The following is a 16,785-nucleotide window of genomic DNA, read 5'->3' on the forward strand; positions in this document are numbered from 1 at the left end:
TAGGAGGTTTAGGACATTTTTTACGAAGTGGATACTCAAAGGTGTGCACTCTTCATAGGAGTAATGCCTGTCCTTTGGCTCAAAGTACAGTGAAGGCTGTTTTGGAGAGTGAAGGTCTCAGCGGTGGAAACCTCCCCCCACTCCCAAGGCACTCACCTTGGCCCATCTGAGGTCCCTCACTGCCCTACCCCTGGGACTAAACCCTTCCCTCCCCCTCAGTTTGCTCCCTCCCGCACTGCAGTGTTCCCCGAGCCAGACCCCACCTGAGACAAAGGTTCCTCCCGCCTCTCTTCTGGTGGCCAGCACACCAGGGGGCAAGATGGGAAAATACCCACAGGCTCCTCCCCAAGGCAGCGGGGGGGTCCCTTCCTCCCTCCCTCCCTCTTCCCTCCGCTAAGGTCTAAGAAGCAGAGGTCTTGACCTTCTCTCATCTAGCCACACCTCATGATAAGAACACATTTTATTAGAATAGTTATACATATCATATAAATATATTTGTCCAGCTACAGCTAGGGAGAGGGATATGGGTGGGGGAAGCTCTTATTGCTGAGGGGGGACCTGGAGAGGGAGGGAGGGCTGGCAAGTGGGGACACCTGGGACCATTTGTTCTCCCATCCCTCACAGAAGGCACAAACGCATCATTTCTTTCCATGTGAGGACCCTGGGGGGTGGTGGTAGGGAGGGACAGGAGATAAGAGTACAGAAAACCTCAAAAATACAAAAGAAACATCCAAACTTAATATCTAATGGTATAGAAAAGGCTGGGCTCGGGTATGGAAGGCAGTGGGGCAAAAGGAGGAACCAGGGAAGTTCAGAACTGGTAGAGACCTAAAGGGGTCATGATGTCAATCCAGGCCCCAGGGAAAACTCAGGTAAACAAACACAGACCCCAAACAAGAGAGGGTGGGGTGCCCCAGGAATTGGCTTCGGGGCATCAGAGTGTGAGTGTGTGAGTGTGTGTGTGTGTGTGTGTGGTGGTGGTGGTGTAGTGGCTGGTGTGAGTGACAGAAGCAACCAGGGCCAGGAGGGGGTGATTTCATTCCCCCTGGAGAAGGCCTCCTCCATCCGGGTTCCTCCAAAACCACTTTCAGGGAGTAAATTCAGCCACTGCTTCCAAGAAGGAACCCCTGCCTGGACAGTAGAGCCAGGTAGGAGAGGATGAAGATGGAGAGCTTGGGATGGAATCACACGGGAGCGGGTCTCAGGCAACAGAATATCATGGAGCCGAGTGTGTTGGAAAAGAGGCATGAAACCTAAGTGTACGTCTATGCATGAGTGTGTGCATGTGTGTAAGTGTGTATTTGTGTGTGTACTGGGGGTGCGGGGGTGGGATCATTCAAAGGTGAAGGGGTCCTGGGTGCTGAAAAAGAAGTGTCCATCCACGTGGTCCTCCAGGGCATCCTTATCGCTCTCGGCTGGGAAGCGCTCCTTACAAATAGGACACTCCTTCCATGGGGGGGTGGTAGGGCCCCCAGTGCTGGCCTCTGACAAGGGACCCACCGCAAAGCCACTAAAGAGAGACAGAGGAGAAAGGAGAAGGTCAGTGTGCTCCACTGCCTTCTTAGCTTTTGGACCTCAGGGAGAGGGACCCACACATGTGGGCTCCCAGATGACCCTGTTCCTAATGCAGCACCCTGCTAGTTCCCTCTGCTAGCCTCTCATAGTATCCCTCTCCCCACAATACTGGAAGCCTTAGTTTCCCAGCTCCCCATGCCCTCTTTTCTTTAGTCCCTGCTGGTTTCTCTAGTACAGAGCCCATCCCCCAACCTCCTGCTCTCCTCCCTCCATCTCCCTCTGCTGCCTAATGAGGCTGAAAATGAGTCTGACATCGTCCTTCATCTTCCTGCTCCAGCCTGGAAGGATGACAGCATCACCCGCTCCCTGCCCTGAGCCCATCTCACATCCAGGCAAAGCGGGGGGCTGGATGATAAGATCTCTCTTTCCCCCTGCCTTCCCCTCTTGAACTGTGGAAGAAAAGGGAAGGTAGGGGGGCAATCTGATACTTGAATTCCCCACCCAAAGGGTCCCCCAGGGAAGTCAGGGAAGAGGGATAGCATCTAAGGGGTGACCAGATGGATGCTGGACCCCAGTCTTCTTTCTGTTCCTGTCCCAAGGGGCCTTGGTCACCTCTCTTCAATCCCTGACAGAGCCTAGGTACTTACCTGGTGGTTGGGGAAGGGGTAGGGGCAGGAGAGAGGGGATGCAGGGCAATTTGGGCTCCACGGAAGATGGTGCTGCTAGAACAACACAGAAGCCAGTTAAAGGCAGGGCCTCTGAGTGCGCACATGCATTGATAGGCACCAGTGATTTGGAGTGGTGGGTCATTTTCTGTGTCAGTACAACTATACCTCCTTTTCTTGGTTGGGGCCAAGAAGAGGGAGGTTGGGGGAAGGGCATGAGGACTGTTCACCTGGATGCCCTATCCACGGGCATCCTCCCACCTCCCTCCTGTCCTCCCCCTTTGGCACTCACCTGGCCATGTCATAGAAGGCATTGCCCAGTTCTGGAAGTAGCAGGTTGGCCTCCTCACCACCACTCTGCACAGCTGCCATCAGGACTGACTTCTCATCTTCAGCCTCCTGGGCACCAAAGGGATAGGGTTGAGTTTTGGGGTAGTGTCCCCAGACGGGGAAGCAGCACACTGGGACAGGTAAGGGAAGTCTAGGCCGGGACTGTTAACAGAGAGTTGTCGAAAGAGTGGAGCAGGAGAAGTGTTTTGATGAGGGCTGGTGCACAGGAAGAGAACGGGTGTGGGGAGGAGGGGCCGGCAGGCTACTGAGGCTACTGGGTCAGACTGGGTTTTGGGGTGGTGTCCACCTGGTGGCCCTGAAGAGAGCCTGGGCCTGCCTGCTCTCCCCCAAGAGAAAAGAGAGCCCTGTATGGCTAAGGCTCCCTGCTCTGGAGGCTGGGCCACTTGGGGTTGGTCCTACCTCTTGTCCCTGACCCTGCCCCATCTCCCCTCTGTGCTCACAGAGTCAGAGCTACTGTCCTCAGCTGGTCCTGAGAGGTGGGGAGCGATGGGAGCCGGCTGGCTGATGACAACTAGGGGAGAAGCCTCTCGTGGCCCTGTGGCAGGGGAGGAGCCCAGGTCTCCACGCTCACACAGACCATAGGGCGGGAGCCTCATGTCTTCTGGAGACTCATCCTCTGAGTCTGTCAGAGCCGCTGGGCAGCCTGCAGGTGAGGGAGCGGGCGGAGAAGAAAGAAGGAAGCATTGTTAGAGGGTCAGATCAGCTCTGGCTTCTCTGGATGAGGGATACAGTTAAGCTAATCAGGGGCCAGGGTCTGGGAAGGAAAAATGCAAAACACAGAGGGCAGAGGCAGCTCCCAGAGGGGTCACGTGGAGCTTTCCCAACACAGGGAGGGAGAGCAGGGAAGAGGTGTCCCAAGACTGGGGGTGTACAGACGCAGCCCTGCAGCGGCCTCCTCGTCCTCTGTGGCAGGGTCCTCATTCCACTTCTCATCTGCCACCTTCTCCAGGCGGGCCTCCAGCTTTCTCATGTACTCTAGCAGTTCCTGGACGTGGGGAGGAAAGACGTGTGAGAGGCTGGGAAGATGCGAACCGTGCAGCCCTGCACAGCCTTCCCTTGCGTCCAGGACGAACTCTGAGCACCTCGGGATTAGACGCTTTTGCCAAAGCGGGGGGCAGTTTAAGGCAGATCCTCCCCCCACAGGCCCCAGCCCTCCTTCACCCCTTCTTCTCCCAGCAACCCTCCCCTGTCCTGCCAAGGCGGCTAATAAGAGGAGCCATGGTCCCATTTTTAGCCTCAGGGCCCTCTTCACAGATGCCAGTTTCTAAGCCAAGAAGTGACAAGAAGATACAAAGTTTCCAGCCCTCAAGTCCTCCGCTGGGGCCTCCAGGGGGCTGGCTTATGGCTTCTCACCTGCTTCTCCTCCTGGAGCTGCTCCTTTTCCTTCTGGAGCACGCGCAGGGCTGACCGCAGCTCCGCCAGCTCCCGCCTACTCTCTGACAACTGTACCTGAGCAGAAAGGGCCAGAGGGAATCTGGAGCCTAGAAGGTACCTCCCAGAACCTGGGTTCTGACCTGGACACAACAATCTAGAACCACGACTCTCCGTGCCTTCACTCCTCTCTTGCCCTGACACACAGGAGGCCCCGACACTCTGACACTCTTCTTCCACGAGTCCCTTGTCTTGGCCGCAGGAGACTCACCTGAGTCCTAGTCTCTCTCTCCCAAGTGGGGACCTGGATGACTGCCTCTGGGCTGGGGTGCAGAGGGCTTGGTCATAGCAGGGGGCACTCTAGAATTCTCCTAAGTCATCCCTACTGGGCCCAGAATGTGTGCCGAGAGCAGAAAGGGACATGGCATGCTTCAAACCAACGAGGGCTGGGGGGCGTGCAAGTGGGATGCTGCCCAACAGAGAAGTGAGTGCCTAGAACTTCTGAGCCCACAGCCAAGACCGAGGGAAGGGGCACTGATGCCTCCGGAGGCCCGGGCCCGGGACTCTCGGATGGCCGGGCGCCTCACCAGGCTAGAGTCCTTTTCCTGGGCCAGTTCAGTCTTGAACACTTGGTTCTGGGTCTTCTCCTCCTGTACTGCCTTTTCCAGTCGAAGTATCTCTGCACTCAGCTTTAGGATCTTGTCCTTCTCGGCCTGGGAGACGCCGAAAAGGAAAACGGGAGGGTAAAGGAAATGGGATGCCACTGGCAACAGCACCATTCCTCACTGTGTCTCTTCTTTATTTAACTGAATATTTTGGAGTGATTTCCTCTTCTTGCCTTCCTCATCCCCTGTACCCCCGAATGGAGGAAGGTCCCTGACAGCACGGCGCCTTGCTGATCAGGGATGGGTATCACGGCAGGGCCGGCGCCTAGGACGGTAAATGTTTCTGAATCAAGATGGTAACCAAGACAGGTGCTACAGAGATCCGGATCTAGACACTCTGCTCAGGGAGGGGCCACACCTGGCCAGCGACTGTACCTCCCCCACAGCCCCTCCCCACCCGTAAGTCCTCTAAGGTTCTCACCCCCGTCTCTCTCCTCCCAGGGGATCTGACCACACAGAGGTGCGGGCAGTAGCAGCCAGGAGCCTGCAGGTCCCCCCATCCCTCTACCTCCACACTCTGCAGCAGCCCCGCCCGCTCCTTGCTCCACTGGCTTTTTTCCTCCTTCAAGTGCAGACTGAGCTCAGCCAGCCTGCCGTTGACTCCCGCCACTTCCAGGCGGCTGCGGTGCAGCTCGGCTATGGTGCGGTCCCTGGCTCCCGCCGTGCTGGCCAGCTCCTCCCCAAGAAGGGCGGCTTTCTGCTGGCTCGAGGCTGCAAGCTCCTGGGCCCCTCGAAGCTGCTCCTTCAGGGGCTCCAGCTCAGCCTCAGGAGAAAGGAGGAGATGGAATCAGGGCTCCCAGTGAGTCATTTGTGAGCCCAGAAGGTAACTAGGCTCCCTCCACTCCCCCACCGCATCAGGACTCAGGATTGGGTTGTTCAGTCTTGAGCCGTGTCTTTCCCCCCTACTTGTCTACAACCAGCCCTGGAACATTTTCCACCCCCTGTTGCCGAGGGGCTTCACTCACCACCCGCTGCTGGGCCTGGCCGAGGGTGCCCTTCATCTGGGCCATCCTGTCCTTCAGTCGCTGGGCCTGAGCACTCTGCTCCTCCTGCCGGCCCCTGGCCTCCTGCAGCTCCAAATTCAAGCGACAGTTCTCCTGCTGTGCCGCCTGGAGCTCAGCCTGATGGCGGCAGAGAGCACGTAAGGAAAGGGGATACATATTGGGGTGGCCATGGAGGTGGACCTCTGTGATGAGAGAAGCCAAGGTTCCACCCCTCAGATTTAACACAAACTCAAGCATTCAACCCTGGCCAGCCCCAGCCCTTCCTGGGTTCTCAGTGCAAAGCGTCTCAATCCTGAGCAACCCGTCTCCAGTGGCACGGCCTGGGGTCTTCCCCTGCCCCATGTCTGCTTCCCCGCTCTTCCTTTTCGATCAAAACTCAATCTGGATGTCCTGCAGGCCTCTCACACTCGGCATATTCTACCTCCCACTCCACCCCCGTACTTGCCACCCTTGTTTCTGTCCATGGCACTAACTACTTCTCAAGTCACTTGGGCTGGATACCTCAGTGCCACGCGTGGTTCTGTTCTCTCCCTAGTGGCCCACAGGATGGATGTTTCTCCATCCTCCATCTTGTTCACAGCCATTTTCTCTTTTCTACTGTTACCACGACCACATTAGCTCAGGCTCTGGTCATTTCTTGCTTGGACTACTGAATAATCTCACAACTAGCTCATTTTCCACAAGGCAATCAGATTAATCATCTTTTTTTTTCCCCCCGGCCGTGCCACGTGGCTTGTGGGATCTTAGTTCCCTGACCAGGGATTGAACCCAGGCCCTCAGCAGGGAAAGCTCAGAGTCCTAACCACTGGACTGCACTGGACCGGAATTCCCAGATTAATCTTCTTTAAGAACATTCTTTAAGTACGTGTCCCCCACTTGAAAATCATCAATGCCTCTCATTGCTTACAGAATAAAGACTAAACTCAAGAACCTCTACAATCTGACCTAGGCCTTACCTCAAACTCTTTACCCACACATTCAACTGCTCTGAGTGTCCCGGACTCTAAGCCTTTGCTCATGTTTTTTTGGGTTTTTTTTTTTAGAATTTATTTATTTTTTATTTATGTGTTTACTTATGTATTTATTTACGGCTGCACTGGGTCTTCGTTGCTGTGCGTGGGCTTTCTCTAGTTGCAGTGAGCGGGGGCTACTCTTCGTTGTGGTGCGTGGGCTTCTCATTGCGGTGGCTTCTCTTGTTGCAGAGCACGGGCTCTAGGTGCTTGGGCTTCAGTAGCTGTGGCGCGAGGGCTCAGTAGTTGTGGTTTGCGGGCTCTAGAGCGCAGGCTCAGTAGTTGTGGCACACGGGCTGAGATGCTCCGCGGCACGTGGGATCTTCCCGGACCAGGTCTCGAACCTGTGTCCCCTGCATTGGCAGGCGGATTCTTAACCACTGTGCCACCAGGGAAGCCCCTCATGTGTTCCTCTGTTCCTAGAATGGCCTCCCTCTCATCTCTGTCCACTCAAATTCTACCTACTCTTCACTGCTGAGCAAATGGTTTTCAGACCATCTCCCATAGAAGCCTAGGGTTCTGATGAAGCCATTTAGAAGCTGAAATATTTGATTTCAACTTCTGCCAAATTATGAAAAATTATGTTGAAAAACAATGCACAAACTCACAAGTTAGCACACTGGAGATCATCAAGCACTGATATGTGCTTCCAGGTTAATTCATTTTTGTGCAAAGCTCAGAAGAAAGTTTCAATTGTATTTTCTATTGACGTGGAGAGCAAACTGAGATCGCAAGGTAGAAGCTTAAAAATTATCATTTGCACCTGCTTGTGCGTGAGACTCAAGGTGTTCTCAATACTGTACAACCACAACACAATACAGAAACATATTAGCTGCTGAGGCTGACAAAACAGTCATCCATAACCTCCAATTTCCAAGTTTGGTATCCATCAAAATATCTAATTGCTTTCATTGCTTTATAAGTAAATGTTATACATTTGAATTTATAAAAGTAAATTTATAGTACAGCACTGGATGGATAATTGAGAAAGCAAACCAACTCTGAGCCCTTACCTCGCTTTGCTCCTTGTCTGCCTGCACTTCCTTCAGCTGCCCAAGGAGCTTCTCTTGTTCCCGAGTCAGGGCCTTCACCGTGTCTCTAACCCTGTGAGTGGTGGATGCAATGTCAGAAGACCGACTGGTCACCAGAGAAGGAACAAAGACTCAGACTTCTGTCTTGAGCCCTTCTGCTGGGGCTCCTCTACCCCAGACCTCCACTTCTCTCTGGGATGCCCAAATCCCCAAACCAAGACGATCCAGTTCTAAGCCCCAAGTACCCAAGATTCCTAGTTTTAGAGCACAATATGGAAATAAACAGTTGTTCTTTTCTCTTTATGTATCACTTTTTTTTTTTTTTTTTTTTTTAATGTATCACTTTAAGGGATGTTCTGCTGATGGCTTCCCAGTTGTTTGCACTGAATCAAGAGACCGGAATTCAGTCTTTTCTAGACAAGGGGCAGTCATTATTGACGACAAACTTTTGATCTAGGTCAGAAGTCGGCAGATGTTATCTGTAAAGGGCCTGACAGTAAATATTTTAGGCTCTGCAGGCCATGTGGACTTCTGTGGCAACCTCTCAACGCTGCCACTGGAGCGTGGAAGCAGCCATGGACAATATGTAAATGAATGAGTACGGCAGGAAAACTTTATTTATGAACACTGGAATTTGAATTTCATGTGATTTTCACATGTCACAAGATATTACTCTTCCTTTGTTTTTCAACCATTAAAAATTGTCAAAACCATTCTTACCTTGTGGGCTGTACAAAACCACGTGCGTGGCAGGCTGGATTTGGCATGTGGGCCACAGTTTGCTGACCCCTGGTCTACACAGTCCCTGATCTTTTCCAGAGGCTCGGTTCGATCCCAATTTTTCTATCCCATGATTTAGAACCTAGACATTTAGTATCTCCCTAGGGCAAGACTAACATATCCTGGACTGAAGAAGCCTTAGTGATCAACTCACTTTTTACTCTGGGTCTTGGATAGCATGCCTCTTCCCTTTAAAGAGTTTTTCTAAAAATATCAAATCTACCAGTACTGAATGAAAGAAACTTAATTATGTCATTTGATGAAAGAAGTGTTTCTCCTGGTGAAAATCTGAAGGACAGGCATGGGAGGTGGTCAATATTCGTGCTATTTGGTAGAAAGAATAGTTGTCTGGCAGAAGAAAGAAATTTATTCTATGTGGCTCCAGAGGTCTAAACCAGGACCAAGGAATGAAAGTTATAGGAGGGTAAATACAACACAAGAGATACAAAAATGACAGCTGTCTGATATTGAAAGAGGCTGCCTTCTGAGGTAGTGATCTTCCCTCACATACCCTCTGAAATACTTTACATTCCTCCCAATGCTAAGATTCTATGATTGTACCTTTTTTTCAGGGCAGAAATCCCATAACATTTCTGGATCACCAGTTCTAACATATCCTAATAGTGAGAACAGAGTCTAATCTTATGCTTTGCTGAGGTAAAATCTGAAATCCATCCTCTCTTATCTTGCCTGGACCCTCCTATCCATTCTCTTCTTCCAAATCCTACACTCCTAGCTACTGCTTTGCCTTTGCTGCACAATAAATGGTAATGATGATTATTTCCGAAGGTGAGGAATACAGAAAGGAATAGGAGGAATAGGAAAGATGGAAGCGAGCTTGGCAGAAAAATTACCCCCAGTAATTGGAATACCCTGAGTGAGGTTGAGAAGGGAAAGAGAAACCATGTGAGATGGAGAGCAGGTCTTGCCTACCTGACACGGGAGGCTGGGGTTCGAGGGTCACAGGAAGCAAAGGGAAGTAATGGGGGTAGAGGGGTCCCCTCACCTGTCCAGCTCCACCTCTTTCGTCAGCACCTTCTCACTGATAGTCTGGATGTCATCTTCCAGCTCCAGGATGCGGGCCACGTGGTCTCCCTGTTGCCGGCTCAGGATGTCCCTCTCTTCCGTGAGCTCCCCGTGGGACCGGGAAAGCCCCTGGAATTAAGTTTCCCCAAGAAGAAGAGGGAAGCTGAGATTCATCTCTCAAAGAGTGCAGTAAAGGCTTAGGAGGAGAATTCCTAAGTTTGACTATCCACCCTTCTACCCGGTCACCTTCCTTGACGAAGAAACTGTAAGGGAACATCCCCTTCCCGGTGAAGACGGCCACCTCCACCCTAACTCAGCACTCCTGTGTTCAGAGAACTGAGGCTCACTACGAATTTGGGACGTGTCTCCCATCATATCCAGTTTAATACTACTTGTGACCCCCTAAACCTATATCTTAGATGCCAGAACCATCTTAATAGCCCATTAACGTCTCCCCTTTACTGTCTTCACTGGGTTCAGATTTTGGACCCCAGGCGAAGCAGGCAGGCCCCTCCCCGCAGCAGCCCTACTCCCACCTTGTACTGCTCCTCCAGCTCCACGTGCTCCCGCCTGGCGGCTGCCAGAGCCTTCTCGAGCTCCTGTACTCGGCTCCTCAGCTCTGTCACCTGCCCCTCCAGCTGCAGCTTCAGCTGCATCAGGTCATTCCTCTCTTGCTGGCTCTCATCCAGCTGGTTCTACAGGGGACGGGATGAGAAGGGGAGTCTGCCTGTGAAGCGCCCATTCCAAGGTCCCATCCCCACCGCTCTGCAGATGCATGTCAGGGCTGGGAAGTTACATCAGTACAGGCTATAAAGAGGCAAGTCAGGGGAGGCTTGGTGTGCTACTGAACCCTGCCCATCACCCATCAGACACACCAGCTCCAGGCACTCTTAACTGCCCACCCCTCTTATCTTTTCCCCGCTGAGGCCTGGTCCCTCCTTTGCCCAGCAATTGCAGGAACCCCTTGTCTGGCAGAAGTCTTTCTCAATCCACACGGACAAAGGGGATGGTTCCCCTAATTTTACCCTATCTGTTCTGGAGTCAGACAGATGTGGGTTTAAATCTCCAATACAGTTTTTACTAGCTAGGTGACTTTGAACAAGTTACTTAACTTCTCTGAGTCTCTCTCCTCATCTGTAATGTGATCCCTTAGCCTGGGTTGTTTTAAGGTTTAAATGAGAACAATGAATGTAAAAACAGAACACGGGTAGGAGATCACCCACCTCCGACTTATGTAAGATATAAACATCTTCCTATTCTTGTATTGATTCCATATGTTTAGAGGGTTCCACAGGGCAGGAGTTTGTGTAAATCACAAACTACTCATTCCCACCTGTTGAGCTTTCCTCAGGCCTGTCCTCTTGTCTGGGGAATGTACTTCCTCCCCACCTGGTCCTGTCCTTCACCTTCCTTCAGGAAGTCTTCTTTGCTAACATCTGCCTCCACTCCCTAATTCTTCTCTATTTGGTCCAACAGAAAAATAATACAAGCTACATAAATAATTTAAAATTTTCTAGTAGACACTTAAGAAAAGTAGTAAGAAGCAGATGGAATTCATTTATCTAACCCAGTCAATCCAAAATGTTATCATTTCAACATGTAATCAATATAAAGAATTATTGAGATCTTTTACATTCTTTGTGTGTGTGTTTGTGTGTGTGTGTGTGTGTGTTTTGGCTGCGCCACGCAGCTTGTGTGAACCCAGGTCCTTGGCAGTGAGAGAGTCCTAACCAGTACACCGCCAGGGAATTCCCTACATTCATTTTTTAAATACTAAGTCTTCAAATCCGGTGTGTATTTTATCCATACAGAACACCTCAGTTTAGACCACTCACATTTCAAGTGCTCAAGAGCCACATGTGGGTAGTGGCTGCACAGGTCTGGGGCCCTACTGATCTGCTCTCACTCCTCACTTGCCCTGGAAGTGGGTCTCATCCTCCCCTTCCTTGCAATGTTCCTTCCCCACGTGGCCTCTCTCTACCCTTTGCATGTTCCTCTAGTGCCTAGGGAAGGCTCCTGGAGAAGGAAGGCTCAAAAAATTCTTAGGAAATCTTGAGTGACGTTGGCCTGTGGGTGGCTTGCTTTCCTACCCTATGTGTCCGTGTCTGTCTGTGTCAGATTGAGACTTTCCTGTAGGCAAGGCTTTGTATAACTCCCAGTGAGGTCTGTAGTTGAGGCTACAGCGAGGGGAGGGTGAAGCGGGAAAGGGCCCCTTGCAATGCTATCCTCTGGCGCCCTCGCCCAGGAGCAGCTCTGTTGCTCTGCTCTCACCTGCAGCACAGTTGCCTTGGGAACAACCAGCAGGATGTCAGAGCCGCCGTCAGTCTCCTCCAGGGTCACCAGTTCATCCATGGGCCGTGGCTCTCGGAACTGGAAAGGGGGGCTCTGCCCACACACCCGGCCCTGGCGGTTCACATACCGAAACTGGTAGAGCTGGGCTCCGGGTTTGGGCAGGTAGCTGGCTGTGGGAAGAAGTACAGACCCAGGACCCCAATATGATCCCAGGCCCTCAAGTGCTCAGCAGGTCCCCCTTCCCCTTGATGTGTCTTATTATCCATTGTCTTTGGCCCCAGCCCCTTGTTACCTGTTCTATAGACTGTTTTCTCTCCTCTCCACCTCCCACAGGCTATTTCTGATCCCTGGGATACTCTTCTCCCTCCTTTCTGCCTAGCCTTCTCTTTCCTCTCTTTCCCAAACCTACCCTCCTTAATAATAATAATAACAACAACAACAACAATGCTAGTTACCATTTTTTGAGTACCCATTATGTACCAGGCACTTTGCTAACAGCTTTATCTGTATCATTTAAAATTTTCATATTGTCCCTGTAAGCCAGGCATCCCCTTTTACTGTTAAGATAACAGACACAGAGAGGGTAAATAATTTGCCCAAGGTCAAACAGCTTGTAAGTAATTAGAGCTGAGATTTGAACCCGGGTCTTTCAAAATCTAATGACCATCTTCTTGTTGATATATGAAGCCACTTTTCCCTCTTCCCTATCCCCTAGTCCCACAAGAAGAGTTCCTCCTTTTTTGGTAAGAGGCAGGACTAGCGGCCCTTTTACAGTTCCTTTCTTGTCTGAATCCCTGATTCTTTGAAAATCCCATGATTCTGTATCTGCTGAGACCACTACCCTCTTCCAAACCTCCATCCCCTTGACTCCTCCTTCCCGGTTTTCCCTCTTCCCTTGTACCTTGGAACTGGACACTGGCATGGATTGGGGAACCATCAGTTGCACTTTCAGGCACCGAAGACCACACAAACGTGTGGTAATCCCGGACACAGGCAGCCTCCACCTGTCAAAGCCCACGGTGGGAGAGGGGTATAGTGAGGCAACTACCAGCTCCGGAAGGTGGAAAAGGCTGAGGGATTGAACCAGGGGTGGGTAGGATGGTGTTGCAGTGGCAAGGATGTTGAGAGACAGGGAAAGTGGAGGGATGCTAGTGTGTCAGGAGAGAGCAAGGCTAAGATGGGAAGATGGGCTTTGCTTACACACATGGCCTTGTCATCTGTGACATCTTTCTCCCTTTCTCCTTTGGTTCAGAAACCAAATCATTCTCTTACTCCAGACAACCCATGGCCCGTAAGCCTGAGCCAAAAGGGGGTCCAGGGATACCTTGAAGATGCCAATCCAGTCGCTGGCACTGGGCACAGTGCCTGGGGGGAGCGTGTAGTGACACTCCACCTTGGTGTTGGGGATGTAGGTCCGGGCGACATTCAGAAAGTTGACTCCACCCCGGGATGGTGCCCGGCTTAGCGATGATTCTTCCATTCTGGCCCTGAGATGGCTGCCTTCCTATGAAACGAAGATTGAATATCCTGAAGTCTCTCCCCCTCTGCCTCTCTGCCCCCCAACTCTGTCCCCACCCATAGCCCCTACTCCTGGAGATGAAGGCGTATCTGGTTTCCAGCCCCTGAGGATTATAGGACTCTTTAAAGGTATCAATTTTAGTCTCTAGGGCATAGGTCTGGCCTTCTGGGTCAGTACCCATCCTGTCTCACACTGTACCCTCTGAGTCACAGACTCTCCCTAGAGGTAAGAGCTCTCTAATTTCTGCTCCCTTTTCACAGCTCCATTGACCAAGCCTCAGTCTCCCAGGCTCGGCCTCCTGCAGTCCCTCCTTTTCCATCTCTTAATAGCCTTGACCATTCCAAATTCTTCAGCCTCCATCTCCCCACCCCATCCCCTACATCTTCTGGCTCTTGAATTCAACATCCAACTGAGGCGGGGGGCCCCCTCATTCTGAGCAGACCTCCTTGCCCACTCCAGCTATACCCAGGAATGACTTAGGACACCTGAAAACAGCAACTCTCTCTGAAAGTAACGAGTGAGTCTTTAGAGCTGGAATATGGCTGGGGGTGCGAAGAGACCAATCTTCAAGCCCCTGAACTCTCACCCTCTGTCCCCGTCTCTCAGCTGTCTTCCGCCATGAGCAAAAAAAAAAAGCCCGCACTCTCATCCAAGAGACAAAGGGAAAGGGAGGATAAAAGGAAAGATAGGTTCTGTCCCTCACTCATTCCTCCAGGAAGTCAAGAATTCTGGAGGCGGCTGCTTCAAGGGTGGAGTGAAACACTCAGCAGGAACATGGTGCTGCGGGGAGATGGAATGTGGGGGCCTGGAGCCAGGAAAGCCCCACCCCCGGGTAGGGACAGCCTGGAAGTAAGGGGCCCTGGGAAGGGAAATGTACGCATAATGTTGAGAGAAGGAGAAATAGTTCAAAAAGAACCTCATATTCTTCTCTTCAGGTCTTGCCAGGAGCAGGGCTAGAAACCTACTGGTTTGACGGTTCATTAACCCATCGCTAGTATTCCCCTCCCCCCACCCCCCATTTTCTCTGCTCCCCTTAGCCTCAATTCTAAGTGCCTGAACCCTTCCATCTGCTTGGATTGGTAGTTGGAGGCATGTTATAGGATGGGATTAAGACGAAGTGTTCCAAGTTAGGTGGGGAGAGTTCAATGGAAAATATGAGGCTAGAGTGAGGAAAGATAACAACAGTCAAGAGAACTCCTAAGCCCAGGGCTGTGAGATGGCCCTTGTCATCTCTCATCTCCAGCCCACTGAGCTTTGTCCTGTGTCAGTCACAGTAATGCACGTCCAATCAACCATGGCCCCTAGTCATGTGCACGCCCCCAAACATCACAAACCCACACCAGGCTGAAGCCAGGTGGGTAGGGACTTTAAAAGAGGACAGAAAATCAGTAAAGAAGGGAAGGTGGGCCAGCTCTACAAAAAGGAGCTACTTCTCCCTCCAAGATAGAGACTGAATTGACGACAAGAAGTTTCTCTGAATTTTCATCTCTCTGAAAAATCCCTAGTTAAAACTAGTCCATGTTTTTTTCCAAATACAATTCTTCTGGCTTTCTAAGAGGGGGTGAACTGTCCTCAAAGACATTGTCCTGGGGACCCCAACTATTCCCCACAAACAAAATTCAAAAAAGCTGGAAATATCCCCCAGTCCTGAATGAGAGCTCTGGGCAACTAAGGTGTATATGTGTAGCCAGATTCAGGTGTTTGCATGGGGCGGGGAGGGGGGTGTCCCCATCCCCCCCACGCTGTAGGACCCTAGAGTTCTTTGACACTCTACACCTTGGAAGGTTCCCCCCCCCCGCCAAGGGATTCAGCGTGGTAAAGGCCTTTCGACTGGTGGCGGGGCGCGGGGGTTGGCGGTTTGGGGGATTAGGGGTAAGGGAAGGATTGTGGGGTCAAGTCTTGCCGGGCCGAGGACGAGCAGACTTCAGCCTCCCTCACAACTCCCTTAGGCCTATCAAGCTTTATAGAGAAGGACTGAGAGGGAGGCGAGAACAGTCAGGGGGCAGCCCCTGATCAGGGCCCCCTTGAGACCAAGAACTCCCGAAACAGGGGGGTGGCTTCTCCAGTACGGAAAGTGTTAGCACCCAAATGCTCCTGCTTCCCCCTTCTACGGTTCCCTTAGATTATCCTTTCACAGACTGGAAAGTGGGGGGATCCCCCATAAGATCGCCCCCAAATTAGGCCAAGTTTCTTACCCCACAGACGGATCAGCTGTCCCCTCACCTTTCACCAACAACAAAAACAGCACTCGGCTCCGAGAGGGGGAGGGAGACGGGTGGGCGCGAAGGCTTCTGGGGTTTGTGGTTCCTCCGCGCGTTTTCTTTCAGTGAGCTTGAGCGGATCTGGGACTACATGTGCCAGGAGGCTGTGCGCAAGGAGGGCGGAGTAGAGGGCGGCCGTGGTAGCGGCGTCACCGCCGCATCCTGGGAGGCGTAGTTCTCACTTCCGCGGCAGCAAATGAGGGTGTGGCCAGCAAAGGACTTCACGGACCAAGATTCCTTGCGAGGGGGCAGGCTATATGAGTGGCTACTGCTGGTTGGTGCCCTGCGTGGTTGGGGGGGTGGGGAGGAGTTACGGCTCTAACGACCCCTGTGTAATGCTTCAGAGAGGGCCGAACGAGTTCGGGTGCGCACTCCCGTTTACTTTTAACACCAACCTGCGAGGTAGGCAGTTTTGTTATCCACCCTTTACAGACGAAGAAACTAAAGCCCAGAACGGTTACGGAACCGGTCTAAAGTATCAAAGCTATGAGATGGTAGGATTGCACGACTCCAAGTGCTCGCGCCACTACATCACAGCTACCTACCATTTAGGAGATAGGAAACTGTATAACAGCTGTGGTAGCAGGTTCTCCTTTGCTTCAACCTCAGGGACAGCCCCTGTAAATACAGTGTTGTGTGCACCGCTGACCGTTTTTTTCCAACTTGAAGGTTTCACTGCCAGGGGCTTGCCAATGCTCACAGGTCTGGCCTGGGCATCCCTGGAATGGCCTCTAGGTCCAGGAGGAGGATCCATTGTCTGACGTGGTGGTGTGGGGAGAGGGGGGAAGCTGAAGTGAGAAGAATCAAGTTGAAAAGGGAACCTGGCATAATTCAGGACGGGTCACAATTCAGAAACAAAACACTGTGGGGCTAGTTTGCCCAAGCCTCTTAACTGGTTTAAATTAATTAGGATAACTATCCATGTGCTTTTGTTTAGAAGAGGTGAAAGATTCACACTCCTCCCACACCACCCCCCGAGTCACATTAAAGACTTGGGCATCCTCCTCCCCCGACCTGCTCTGGACCCTCCAAGTAGTCTGAGGCATTCAAAATGATCTCTCTCTCTGTCTCCGTATTAAGGATTACCGTCTAAAGATTGATTTGATCTTCCTGGGTGCCTGCTTTAATTCTCTGCTGCATTGTTACGGAGCCTCCGCCTTTTCCAAGTTTTGGGGTAGTATTTTGCTTTTATGACTGAATAGGGTGGCTGGTGCCTGCCCTTGGGTGCCTTTCATCTGAAGATCTCCAAGCACTTAACAATAAGTCATTGGGCTTCACAAACATTAAGGTGACAT

The 16,785-nt window shown here is 51.7% G+C and overlaps 1 protein-coding gene across 1 annotated transcript; it reads right to left on the reverse strand.

Annotated features, from left to right (window-relative positions):
• Window positions 1-442: 442 nt before the first annotated feature.
• Window positions 443-15,519, reverse strand: CALCOCO1 (calcium binding and coiled-coil domain 1). The gene is made up of 15 exons (XM_036866530.1): window positions 15,425-15,519; window positions 13,035-13,214; window positions 12,612-12,714; window positions 11,690-11,880; window positions 9,955-10,113; window positions 9,399-9,547; window positions 7,595-7,685; window positions 5,533-5,688; window positions 5,076-5,330; window positions 4,490-4,615; window positions 3,885-3,980; window positions 3,408-3,516; window positions 2,972-3,174; window positions 2,473-2,579; window positions 443-1,510 (listed from the first exon to the last, which is right to left on the reverse strand). The coding sequence occupies exons 2-15, from the start codon at window positions 13,188-13,190 to the stop codon at window positions 1,333-1,335; spliced, it is 2,079 nt and encodes a 692-aa protein (XP_036722425.1). The 5' UTR covers window positions 13,191-13,214; window positions 15,425-15,519; the 3' UTR covers window positions 443-1,332.
• Between the last annotated feature and the right edge of the window lie 1,266 nt (window positions 15,520-16,785).

The sequence above is a fragment of the Balaenoptera musculus genome, chromosome 10 (genome assembly GCF_009873245.2).
Source record: "Balaenoptera musculus isolate JJ_BM4_2016_0621 chromosome 10, mBalMus1.pri.v3, whole genome shotgun sequence".
NCBI lineage: Eukaryota > Metazoa > Chordata > Mammalia > Artiodactyla > Balaenopteridae > Balaenoptera > Balaenoptera musculus.